The sequence below is a fragment of the Carassius auratus genome, chromosome 40, assembly GCF_003368295.1.
Source record: "Carassius auratus strain Wakin chromosome 40, ASM336829v1, whole genome shotgun sequence".
Classification (NCBI taxonomy): Eukaryota; Metazoa; Chordata; class Actinopteri; order Cypriniformes; family Cyprinidae; genus Carassius; species Carassius auratus.
The window spans coordinates 11,154,812-11,168,814 of record NC_039282.1 but is presented as its reverse complement, the minus strand read 5'-3'; the positions used below and the strand labels follow the sequence as shown (position 1 = coordinate 11,168,814).

The following is a 14,003-nucleotide window of genomic DNA, read 5'->3' as shown; positions in this document are numbered from 1 at the left end:
TAGATCTCAGTAGTGTACATTAGCTTTGGGATTTGAGTGCTTTTGAAAGAATTTCATGTTGTTTGTGGACCGGAAACACGGGCAAGAGGTGTCTGGGTGCAAGCCCTCATTGGTTGTGTCTCCATGATGGGTGCTTATGAATACCCTCATGTCAGATCCCAAACTGGCTCATGTTCCATGCCTCAGATGGTGCTCCAGAGGTTGTTATCTGGGCTACGGCTTGACTCTGAGGCTATGTTCAGTATCCCATTCACGAGACTATACTGGGAGAGCAACATCAGGGCTTGATGTCTGTTGCTGGACGCTGTCTGAGCCTTATCTGGCCTGTCCATCACCTTGTTTGCATCAGTCCACAGCTTCCACTGACCAGCTGGGCCTTAATTACCCACAGCCAGCCAAACAGACATTTTATTTGCAATTCACTCATTTATTGAGGAACAAGATTGTTTTCTTTCAAACCAATTTTATTTCATGTATTTTTGTGTGTATGTTTTCATGATTATATCTGTAGCCTCTGTATTTGAGCACATTTGAAAAAGAATGGCGGTATCGATTTTTTCAAACACTTTCTCACACAGAATACAAATATTAGTATATGTTTTAGATGTATATTGATGTTCTCCATCATGCTCAATATGGGTGAAAAAAGTACATTCCTTTTTTTCTGTTTACTGTCACATATGTTCTTTTAAACAAAAATAACGGGTGATCTGGAATAATAAAGGTCATAAATGGGATTTCGCGCACCAAAGTGCTGGAAAACATAAAGTCGATCTTGACTTTAGATACAGCCTGTGGTTATTTGGTCTGCATTTGCACAGACATCTTTGACAAGATGCCTGAACTCACATGCAAATGCAAACACCAATCAGCATGCCACCAAGCACACAGAAGTGGGAAGTGGCTCCTGTGAATTGACAGTTCACTTCAGGCCCGCAGGATGGATGCTGATGCTGTTTGTTAGCTCTTCTCTTTCTCCTGAACAGATTCAACTGATGTGAAGCTCTGTCTTGCCTTGTGGAGATTATTTCACAATGAGTTCCGACATTTCAGAAGTAGAAAGGATTGCTGTAGGCCTGCCTCCGAACGATGTGGTGTGCTGATAAATTCCTCAGCTTGCGCTATACTTAATATTTAAGAGAGGGACATAAAAGTCTGATATCGTTTTATACTCCTAAATGGCAACTTGGGAGAAAACGTCTGGGGAAAAAAGCCAGATCTATTGTAAAGACTGAAAGGAAAGGAAAGGAAAATGTACAGTCGCTTTAAAAATGTATACAGCTTCCAGCGTAATGGTGTAAGTAATTTGTTAAGTGCTTATAACTCCCTCGCTAAAGTGTCGAAGATTTCGCCCCAAGCAAGCGCTTAATTAGCATATTAATTTTGGCAAGCGCTCAATTTTTTCTCTCATTTCTTCTTTCACCCCTCCATCCTTAATGTGAAAATGTTTTTCCATTCTGCAGACTGTTTATCAAGGCTGAAAGCTCATTGATATTCAGAGGGAGTTCATTTGAACGGAGACCGCGAGGTGTATCAGCCTAGCCATCTCCTGAGTCCTATAAGGAGCTGTGAGCGGCCGCGATCTGTCTTCATAACTGTACAATAATCTATCGACTCTTGGTTTGAGTGTAAAGCACATCAGATCATTAAGATAAAGCCGTGAAGGGGGTATTGCTACAGTTTGTCATTGAGGAATATTGGTGTTAGTGCAGTTTGAAATTACAAAGGCATGATGCAGAGGTTAGCACCAAAAAACTGTTTATTTTGCCATCATTTAATAAAAGATAATACACATGCTCAAGATTTATATACTGGCCTGCTGAATGAAGAGGCCTTTTATAAATATAATTTTATTATAAAGTGTCTTTCAAAGGTTTGGGGTCACTAAGATTTACAAAAATACAAAATAATTCAATGAATACTTTTATCCGACAAGGATGCATTCAGTTGCTCGAAATTAACCGTAAATATTTTTATATTCTCGCAGATGTTTTCTTGAGTAATGGGTACTGAAAATTCAGCTTTGCCGCCAGAGAAATAAATTACTAATTTTATATATATTAGAATATGAAACTTGTAATAATAACTTAATAATAATAATAAAAACTACTTAAATTGTAATAGTAATTCACAGTTTTACTGCTTATGCTGTATTTTTGATCAAACAAATCCAGTGTTGGTCCACTAAAGAAAGAAAGAAAAAAAAAAAAAAAAAAAAAAAAACTTGTACTGCCCCCCAAACTTTTGACCGATAGTGTTACTTATGCTCAATATATTCCTTGGATATGTTTGCCTAGTAGACTCTTTTTCACTCTAGACAGGAAGGAGGGAGTCAAGAAATATAGAGGTTGGATGTTTTGGATTTGCTTATTTAACAGTGGCCTAGCAACTGCATAGCAACAAGAAAAACTCAGAACACATTAGCAACCACCAAAATATTTTTTTGCACCGATAAGCACTTTCTTTTGGTGCGCATGACTAATTTCTTTGAATATGGGCACATTGGTGACCGACTCCGGATGACCTTTGATATTGTCTGGAATGCAGGGTTGTATGTCAGGTTTTCCCAGTGGTGCAGAATGCTTTTACAGGTCTTGATCTCCATTAGTTGTAGTATAGATATTGATTCATATTGATTGGGTGTCATGGGACCGTTATGCACATTTGACCTGGTCATCAGCACTCCCACAGTTCACATGGGCCAGCTTTGGGAAAGCACGGTCAGATGATCTGGGTATTTTGTAGCATTGTGACATCAGTGGCTGAGGATTTAGAGTTATCCCATTGGTCACTCTTAAAGCTACAGTACCTCATTTGACACACTCAAGTACTCCAAAAATGCTGCAATGATTCATGAAAGACCCCGTGAATGACCAATTTAGATGCTAAAATCAATATCGAATTGAATCGAATGAATGCTTAAAGCAATCACGGGGGCAGTAATTTCCTCTTTCCCCCAATAGTGTTAAGAAATTAAAATATAAAAATCTCTTTAGTGTGTCAGCTCAGCAGTTTAGGATAGGAGGATTTCACACAGGTGCTCACAGATATCTCTTGATTCTTCACGCCACTTCCGTAGATAGCCTGAGATGTTCAGAGTCAGCACAACCTTTACAACCTGGAGCTTTGGATGGGCTTGAACTGTCTTGTGCTTATTATTTATTTATTTATTTTTCCTAAAATAAATTTTATAGCCCCTTAAATCTTCAGATTTTCAGACCGTGCTTTGTGTGGTTTTATAAAAAAGTCAAAAGTGTTGTATTAATCTTAAGATTATTGATTAGACTACCATGAATATTAATGGTCACAATCTTGACCCCAAACAGAATGTTGAGTGACTAACCTGCTGGTGTAAATCCCATTCAGCCCTTGTCTGATGCTTGTGCTTGAACTGCCTTGGTCTCCACTAAATGGCTTGGGAAGGATCTTCCATTGAGAAAGCCAGAGACTCATTTACCTGGCCTAGGGGTCAACAAAAGGCTGTTTGGCTCAGTCTTTGGCAGCCAACCTGCTGTCAGTATGGAGATGGCTGATGTAAGCTTGAAGGAGCCCCGCTTTGGGCTGTCTCCTGCCATTTGCAGTAAGCATCTTTACCCCACTCATCTACTCAGGGTAATGGCATTTTGGTTATCAATTAGGAATCTCTATCTCTCTATATTTATACTGAAGATTGGATTGGTCCTGTTTTACCCTGGAGACAAACCCTCCATCCCTGTCTAAAGATCTGCACTTTCTTTTGTACACTTACATTAACTTTAAAGGTTATGTACAGTCTTTATTATGATCACTGCAATTGTGTTCTAATTTACTGAATGTGTTTACCTTTAATTCTATATTTTTTTCTAGATTCCACCTATTTTATAAACTACCAAACAAAAAAATGTAAGGGTTTTATTTATTTATTTATTTTATTAACATGGCACATGATTTATAGGGAAGCACAAATATAAGTGCAACAGTTCTTTTGAAATGTTTTCATTTTTCTGGAATCAGCCAGTTTTAGATATTTAATATTGCATGCTCATTTCCCCATTTTTACATTTTAGGTTACCTTTGTTGCTCATTTAAAGTAAAAAAAAAAATTATAACACTGTTAAATGTTATTTTTAGGAAATTTAAAAAATAAATTTTTCATATCAGAATGTGATGTGTGCAGTGAAAGTTGTATGCAGAGCGCAAAAGATGATTTTTTTCTATGACTTTTTTTGAGGTTTGTTCAAATCTCAAATCCCATGTATGCACATCAGTGTTGGTAATGCTTACTTAAAAAGTCCCACTAAGAAAGTAAGACTCATTTGGCATGTTATATATGCATTTTTGAGTGAATGTTTATACATATTCAGTAGATAAATCTCTTATTTTTGCCCTTGATACACTCACAGAAAGAAAAGAGTTTGATATTGCATCAAATGAGTCTTTTCTGATGGGTTTTAGGGCGGGGGTGGGGGCTGGGTGGCTGTGCATCCACAGTTTTTGCCAATGTTACTAATCAGTTATTCTCAGCTCTTGGTCAAGCTGCTGCCTCGCCTGTCAATCAGGTTTAGCTGCAGGCGCGGAGGCAGGAGCTGTTTGGCCCAGTACATTTGAATGTCGACATTAAAATTCCACACTGCAAAATTGTGTACAAATTGGAGCTTGGTGGGCTAAATTTAGATGCAGCTGAATAGAATGTGGCGAGTGCACTGGATTCTGTCAGTCAAGGAAGTGTCGACGCCTCATGTTAAACGAGACCCGCCTAGTTGTCAACGTTTCCGACCGGTTTGGAATCTGTCTGCAAGCCTGTTTGTCTTGAGTGCATGATTCGGTGGAAGGACAAGGAGACGGCAATCAGTGATGAATATGTGATTTGAGATGATGAAGAGGCCTTGGAGGGAGGAGGAGGATGAGGAGGGGGTCTCATTATCTCACTCTAATCAGGGGACATCCAGCCAGGCAAAGAGGACTGATTAAAAAAAGACTCCTTGTCACAACACAAGAGCATTGTTTGGCTGGGGCTTATGGGCTTATTGTGAGTGAGGAGCAATGTTAGTCAACCGCAATCAATGGCAAGAGACCACTACACAGTTCATCAGAGACCCGAGTAAACAAATAAAAACGCTGTGTGGCCCTCTCTCTAGACTGTTCGATTCCAGAGAGGAGAATCCTGGGAAGGGAAACTCTCCATAGGAAGCACGACAGGTGTTTTAAGAGGAGCTTGATCATCCGTTCCTCTGTTTCTGTTCTTTGTTAAACTCCACGTAACCCTCATCAAGTCATCTGTCAAGCGCCTCTCTCCCCTTCGTCCCCCTCCTCTCGGTCAGACTATAACTTGATTTGCTATGTCTGTATCCCAGTGATTGTCCTGTGCTCCGATAAGGATCCATGTTTTCAGGGAGGGTTTGGCTGCACCGCATCTAATGAAAGATCTTAATTAGATCCATTTGTGCCCAAAGGAGAGTAGATGCAATATTAAATTGTCACTCCTATCACATTCCTCCAATTTAGGCTGCAGGATACGTCTCGATCCATTTTATTTCACCGCAGATAAATGGTGAACTTTGCTGTCACTTCTACCTCCTGCTTTCTCCCTCTCATCTTCAGCAGAGTGTGAGAGACGACTCCTCTGGAAGGAAAACATCTTCCTCTTTGCCATGTATTATAAAACATTAGAAAAATTCTAATTTGCTTCCCAATTCCTCTCTTTGTCGAGTCCAAATTGAAGCCTTGACGATAGTCTTGAGCTTTAAAGTATCAAAAAAATTCAGACAAGCCTCGTTGTCTTTGAATGTGACTTTTTTTTTATTGCCATGGTAAATTTAACTTTCTCAAGGCAAGGTGTCACAAAAATAACTTTAAAAAAAATTATATTGTATCTTTTTCTATTTCATGTTTTGTCTGCCTCAATAATATATCTTTCTCTAAATTTGATTGCATATAATTCTACCATAATTTTTTTTTCACAATACATTGTGTAAAATTGGCTGTATTGTTCATATTAACAATTTAATCCGACAACTTTTTCTGATAATTCCGATATACAGTGAGATATATAACGCATTAGACCGCATACATATAGTGCAGGCTCACATAGGCATCACCTCTGATCGCCTGCACTTGTCTCAGCACTGGTAGAAATCTGCAGCACGATTTGTATCTGGAAACGTTCTGGCAGCTGACATTCCCTCTCGCTAGAGGAAGGGAAGAAGTGTTCTCTATGTATGCCGAGTTGCATCAAGCAGTGCTGGTGGAAGATGACAGGCCCTGAAACAGCAGCATCAGCAGCCGACTAAGAGCAACAAACTCCGCTGCTCTGCATCAATTTTCTACGCGCAGTATCTCTAAACACACTGCTTATACTCTATCACACCTAGTGCCTCTGCATTCTTATATCTCAGCTCTCCTGCGAGACGTACTCTTTTATATTCATAGATTTTCACGGTTGAATTTTTAAGGTCTTGCGATTAGCAAAAGTTTCTCTGATATGTCATCACTTCGCTGGACGTTTTCCCATCCCTTCGAAAAGTCCGCATCTTTTGTTTTTTTCCTTAGAATATACTCGCACCATTACTTTTTTTCACCATTCTTATTTGTCTGAAACATCTTTTCTCATCTTAACTATGTTAGACCCCCCCCCCCCCCCAATGTCTGACAAAGTCTGACTGAGTGTTTTTTTAATTTGCACGGTTAATGAGAGGCTGCAGATGGAGGTGTGAGAGTTGAAGATATTTGTACCTGACACCTCTTAGTCTATAACTGTTGACGTTAGCTTGGTACCTCTCCCACATGACTTGCACATTATTCCCACGAATACCTTAAAAAGAGCACTGTGTTCAGAAAGCTGCCTTCTCAACAGCAGCAAAGAGAAACAAGGACAAGAGAGAGACACTCAGGAAGGACAAGTCCAATAATAAAGGGTTGTCTGGCAAGCTATCTGCTTTTTCTATCTAAGTGGAGGCTAATCAAATTGCAAGTTTGGTAGCCTGTTGTCTGTTTTTAATGACTATTTCTTTCAAGCCTTTAGGGTTACAAAGCCAAAAAAATCAAAACAGTGCCACAGACATGCAGACACAGACATTCATTGTCTTTGTCATTATTGCATCTGAATTCTAATGGGTTAGCCGAGTTAGCAGCACAACATGTTTGCGTGGCATATCTGCTCATTGAGTCCCGAGAGGTGTGCGAGAGAGGGAGCACAGAAGGAGCAAAGGCCTGCTGTTGTCTCTTGTCACCATGGAGAGAAATGGACAGAATAATTGCGTTGTTCTAGGGCCTGAGGAATCCCATCAGCCAGGAGCTGGTGCTGTCAGAGAACATAAAGATGCCACTAAAAACTTAACTCTCCACTGACACGTTGGGCGGCTTGGGCCTGCACAAAACGACAGGGGGAAAGACAGGCAGATTAACCATGGTGGGGTGCAGATGAGAGTGAAAGTGCTTCACAGAGGGTTTGGGAAACAGCCAGCTGAGAAGAGGGCTGAGTGTGCCTGTTGCCAAGATTGTCTGTGATGGATGTGAATGAAGTAGAAATAAATGCTCAGGGTTGCTTAATTCTTACGCCGTCTCCTCGGCTCTGGGAAATACCCGGGGTTTGCTAGAATGCACAATTTAAGCTTATTTTCTCTCATTGTCAATAAGTGCACCCTTTTTGCCGATTTTTATAGAGAAAAGACAATAAGAGGGGACAGGAAATTAGTTCATCCTTGCTGGAAAAACAAGGTTATACTGGCTTAAATTAATTTTTAAACATTTTGACTGATTTGTTGCTTATTGAAGGTAGTTTACCAGCTCTAACCAGCTTGACTAGCAGCATTCCACAAAATTGAAGAATTGCTTTATTGTACATAATTATTTTACCTTCCAAAAGTTTTAGAATCGAATTTAGTAAGGTACAAGTGGCATCTTCCACTTCTCTACCTGATCTGTACGCAAACTGCATAGGCTCAAGTGCTGACTGTGTTAAGATTAAAATCCCCTTCTTAACTATTTTTTCAAAAGATTTCAAAACCAAGTGCAACAGGCCTGTAATCATTAAAAGAAATAGGATTTCTGTCTGTCTGTCTGTCTGCCTGTCTGTCTGTCTGTATCTCTTTCTCTCTCGATCCATCCATCCATCCATCCACATGTATATCCAGCCACCCATCGCTCTGTCGATTTTATATTCATCCTATATCTATATTCAAAACGTAGGTCAGATCTGAACTTTTGTCTCCAGCGCTAGCACCATAACATATAGTGATCACCTGCTGCATCAAAGCTCTGACAATAAGCACACATTTAAAAGAAAACCACACGGGTCCAACGTAAGCTGGAATTTTACAAGTTTCTGCTCTTTGTTAACTTCAAAAAGGGCTTAACATTGCCTGAGGAGCTCTCTTGTTAGCTGTTATCATTGCCCTATATGATAGGTGGGCTATTTGATCTCAGTGCACTAGCTCTCAGCACAATTAACGTTGCTGCATGAAGAGAAGTCAGTCTCGGCGCTCCATACATCTCTCCAGCAGGGAGAGTTAATTGTGTTTTGAAAAATAGGCCTGGTTGCAATACTGCGACATCTACTACTGTCTGTTCTCACCGGTTTGAGATCCCGCCAGGCCCGGGGACTTCCAGCTTTCTGACACCTTTTGTTTGTAACTCAATTAGAGTGTCTTTTAAGGTCTATCCATGCAGCCTACTCTACATGCTTTTTCTGAGAACTGTCCTCTGAAACATTCCTATTCCAATTTTCTTAGATGGAATGGGGGATTGAGTGTTGTTGGGTCTTCGCAACACCAGAAAAACACCATTCGCAGCTCAGGTGATTGTGTTCGTGTGAAACCAAAAAGTGTCAAATCTGTTATGTTGCAAGAGAAAGAATAGGTAATGCAAGCAGCATCGCAAGCTAGGTGTTGCCTGGTCCCCAACCACACTCTCACACACTCAACAAATCACACAGTACCTCCTCTTCAATCTCCCCGTGGGACACAAAACCCATAACCGGTCATCTCCCAATTCCCTCTTTTCCAGTTCTGAGCTTCCTCTTTGTCTCCTGTGCGTTTGAAGTCCTCTGAAGTGCTTTCACATGGGCCTAATCTCTTGTCTTCTTCTCTTCTCTTCCAGATGGTCACAAGAACAAAGAAAATATTTGTAGGCGGATTATCAGCTAACACAGTAGTTGAAGATGTGAAGCAGTATTTTGAACAGTTTGGCAAGGTAAGATCACATTTTTTCTTTTTCCCTTTGGCTAATTTCACAGAGAGATGTTTGCATATGAAGAGAAACGCTCTCCTTCAATGGACATTATCAAGACTTTCAAGCAGGCCATTTTAGATGTGGCCATTTAGAGATGAAAGACCAGTGTTTGCCTGGTCTCTGTCGTTCACTGGATGTAGTAGCAAAGACCTTATGCTTAAAGCTGCTGTGTGTACATTTGTCAATTTTAAAATGCTTTTTTTTTGGACAGCTAGCAAGCCACAAATATGTTGACTTCACTGAAAAGAGTGCATGTGTCATAGTATTCTGATACATAAGCTTTTGATTCATTTTGATTTAATTCCTGTTTAAATTAAATTTGATACGATTCATTTGGGTTTATTTTAGTTAAAATGCCCGTTATCCTAATATATTCCTTCAATATAGAAATAACATCTTTCTCTACTAATGCTGTAATTTATATACACGGTTTTCTTTCAAATTTTGTAAAAAAAAAAAATTAAATTAGAAGAACCAAACCGGGAATCAAGCTACACTGATCATGTTGCATAGATTCGAGTCACTAAAAATAACTGAATCAAAAGAGTCATTTGTTATTATCATGTATGAGCTGAGTACAGGCATAGAGTAAAAGATTGATTTTAGGCTTTTATAAATCAGGATCAGGATTATTCAGGTATCTGAAAATCAATGATTTCACCTGTTCCTACTATGTATGTTTTTTAAGCCTGATATCTACCATACACATGCAGAAGACGGATTGTCAACCCGTATATTTGTACGGCCCAGATTAACTTTTCTGTTCGCTGTATGACTTTGAGTAAGTTCGCTGTCTCTCTCTATTTCAAGCTCTGTATAAATACCTAGCTCCATTTGTTTGTAATCAGCTGTGTCTGAGTGGACCTAACACACACTTGACTTGATTGAAGGACTCAATTATGCAGATGTTTTACTTGCCCTGTGCTGTACATCTTGCCCTATGAGTGTTTTCACCAGCGCCAGTGCTGGCAGCAGACAACCACTAAATCATTGTGATTAAAAGAACGGCAGAGGATTTGTAGCTTCTTAGGTCACAATACTATATTAATCTTGCCACAGCCTGGTTTATTGAGGCATACTTGTCTGCCGTCCTTATGTAAAGCTGTAGACCGTTATTTTGAATGGGCAGTGTGATCCAATAACGCTAAAGACCTCAGTGCTCAGTGTCTCGTTGTTTATAAGTTGCAAAGCAAACACGCAGGCTAATGAAATGTCTCAGTCTCTTAAGACAAGAAAATTACAAATTGACCATCCGTTGGATGCACACTTTTGAGTAAAGGAAAAACGAGCCTTCAAAGTGAGTTCTCAGTGAGTAAGATGCTCATTTGCTGCAAACTCTTGATGACTCTGCAAGCCTGCCCACTTGGAGGTTGGGCCGCACTGTGGTGTCAGTTGAGCTGATATCCGGAGGTTTGTGTATGTGTGCACATAAGGGTGTGTGTGTAGGCCAATTAACAGCGTCTCCCGGCGAGCAGTGGGTAGGGAGCGAACGAGGATCCTGGGAGGAGAGCAGGTGGCATGGGGCAGCAGGTCACAGGATCTGTCTTCTTAGAAGCTGTGTTCTTCCTGAGCGCTTTTTCTGTGCTATGACAGCACACACACACACACACACACACACACACACTCTTAAGCAGCTAGGTGGCATTTATTGCACAACACTGCAGTATTAAGATTTTACAAGCCTTCCAACAAAGGCTCTTTGAGTTAGATCTACTTTTTATTAACAAACCGTCATTTTGTGCTATTGCAGCATGTTGCCTTTTTAATTTCAGAAGAAGGCATGCCTAAATAATTTCACTTGTTTCCTCCAAAACATTTTATATGTGTTAAGACAACAGACTTGGCATGGCTTAATTATAAATCTTGCTAAGATCTTTTGTACATTCGACGTGATGAGAACGTAAATGGCTGCCTTGCTCCCTGCATAAACCTTCATGTGCCCTAATTACATAGGGTGGCTTATGCTTAGACATAGATTTATTGTAATCGGCTTGGCGTAGATCTCCAAACAAAGTACACTTATTCTGCTAAGTTGAAACAACTCCTGTTTACTTCATTACCGCCCTCCCCACTCACTCTCTCTAGCTCTCTCACTTTAGTGTTCGATGCGCTGCTGTGGCCAGGCTTTAGTTTCATTAGGCCTGAGAGTTTTTTCCAAGCCAGTGCTCCGCAACAATCAGGCCTTTATTCCTCCTCTGTCCTGGTTCCCATTTTGGCCTGGGTGAGAGCCAACTTCTACCATTTCAGGGGGAGAGCTTTAACCTCCTGCAGCCTAGATATACATTTCATCTAGCTTGTGTAAGATAATTAGTATAACAATAATAATAAAAAAACATATATATATTATATACATACATACACACACTCACACAAACACACACACACACATACACACACACATACACATACACACACACACACACACACACACACAGATACACATACACATCTTTTTAGGAAAATAATGTAGGGGTGGAGTGATCAATATGATATTATTATTTAGTATAAAAAAAATTCTACATGGCCCACATGGCATTCTTTACATCAGCAGGAAGCAGGAAAGAAATGTAGTTTCGTAAGCAGAGAAAATGTTCACATTTTGATTTAAAGTAGTTAGCATTACGTACACTGATAAGTTATTAACAGTAAGACCAGGGCAATTGATTTAGAAAGTAAATAAGGTCAATTTTGGTTTTATGTTGTGTTTAAAAGTGAAAAATCCAATTGAAAATCATCTGGTTTGATTTTTGAAAATCAATGTTCATTCTTCACAAAGCATAATTTTCTCCACAGAGCGTCCTGCTCTCTATTTTTGACATAAAGCAAATGTTCTTTTTCTCTGTGGTTTTGACTCATGACTCACTGACCAGCCCACATTGAACGCTGGACGAACTAAACCATAATCAGTTTAGTGACAGACTGTGTATTGTCATGTTTCTGTAATGAAATGTCACAGTTTTCTCTTTCTCTCAGCTTCAGTATTCAGTGAGGACGGTGGACTGCATGTAATGACTGCATCCCGGGCACTCACTGTTAGTTAATTTAGCATACCTGGTGAACCGCTAACATTTAATAATGGCATTCGATTTACCTCAGGCTCGGGTAATAAAAACAGTGCACTGCTTTATTTTGCAAGCCTCGCTGCATCACTGAGCCCTTAAAGTCTGATTTGATAAGCTTGTTTAACGAGAGGTGTTTGTGGATTCAGTGTGAAGAGTTTATTTCAGATGCATTTTCCTCATGCACACAGTGAGACTGTGGAAACATGACAGAGGTTCAGGAGTGAGAGTTATGGCGTCCGTCCAAAGTTGTCTTAAAACACAAAATCTTCCTCTCAAGGTTAGTTCTTTTACACTCCAGGTGCTTTTCCTCGCGGTTGGTTTTTAGCACCATCGTTTCAGGGTTTATGCCTGACGCGGTGTAAAGCTGCTTTAAGACAATCTCCATTGTTAAAAGCACGATATAAATGATTTGAATTGGATTGAAAGGTTAAAGTGACTGTGCATAAGCAAATAATAAAGATTAACAAAAGCCTCTATGGACTGTATGAAGACGGATAAGATTTAACATCAAACTGTTGCTTCTGCTAAATGTAACTCATATGTTGTTTTCAGTAAATTTCCACTTCCCTGATTTAGTTTGAAGTGTAGAGTGTGCAGCTTCAGCTTTGTGAGCATTTCATGGTTTATTTTCTTTTAATGTCTTAGCAGGAACTTCATTGTCTGGGCAGAGATGTGTTATTTCTTATCAAAAGGCCCTTTGGACTGTTTTCCTCCATAGACTGGCCAGGGAAGTGTCCTCTATTCACTGTGAGGGTTAGCAGTAAATCCCTGCGGACTTCTATGGAGCCTGTAGCCCTTAAATGTTCTCCACACATCAGTGGCCTCGCACAAGTGGGAAGTCACTAACAAAAGGTAGAAATTCTTAAGGGTGGCTGAAATACTCAATCATAGGCTCCCTGCTCTCCAGTGCCCTCTGGAGTGAAGGGGAAAAAAACAAATGAGGAGCTAGTGAGGGATGAAAAGGGAAGGTGAGGAAAAGAAAAAGCTTTCGAACTGTCTGGGATTAGTTTTAAGATGATGCACTCTCTCCAGAATCTTCCCTCCTACCACTCCCATCCTCCCGTCTCCCTCCCTCCTCTCATCCTTGCCGATCTGAGCCCACACCTGTATTTGTTTCACCAGCAAGTCTTTAACAAGGTTTCAAAATGGCTTTCACAGTGCTTGTGTTAACCAGTGAAACCAAATCTTCTTGTGAAGATTGAAAACACAATTGATTTTGGGTAGGGCTGAGGTCTCCGGCCCAGACCTCGCTCGGTTTCTGTCTCTGTATGCTCTCGCGCGCCTTGAGATTGATCTCTATTCTTCTTTCATTTCGTTTTTTTTCTTCGCCACTGTTTTTCTTTGGCTGAACACACATCCAAAATGTTTTTTGACCTTTTTTTCAAAAATCAAAATGTCACCTCACATTTTAAAACTTCTCTCCAAGAAAGTCAAAGTAATGTTACAGTTTTATTTCATCTGAAAGCATGATTACATAATTATGTATTATTTTTATAATCGTATAATGTGTGTGTGTAAATTATGTATTATGTATGTTCAGTTCAATTCAATTCAAGTTTATTTGTATAGCGCTTTCTACGATACAAATCATTGCAAAGCAACTTTATAGAAAATTATATTTCTACAATATTTAGTAGTAGCTTATAAGTGGTGATCAGTTTATGTGCATATGACAGGAATTTTCAGAAGAATTAATACAAGACGTATGGCAACCAGACCATGCACACTATTAAC

The 14,003-nt window shown here is 39.8% G+C and overlaps 1 protein-coding gene across 8 annotated transcripts in view; it reads left to right on the top strand.

Moving 5' to 3' along the window:
- The first annotated feature begins 9,054 nt into the window (after positions 1–9,054).
- Positions 9,055–14,003, top strand: part of LOC113058571 (RNA-binding protein Musashi homolog 2) — a 167,798-nt gene continuing 162,849 nt past the window's right edge. For all 8 annotated transcript variants that reach the window (XM_026226587.1, XM_026226584.1, XM_026226586.1 and 5 more), the window contains exon 1: positions 9,055–9,168. In XM_026226587.1, coding sequence (XP_026082372.1) covers positions 9,076–9,168 — 93 coding nt within the window. In that variant the 5' untranslated portion in view covers positions 9,055–9,075. The remainder of the gene's footprint in view (positions 9,169–14,003) is intronic.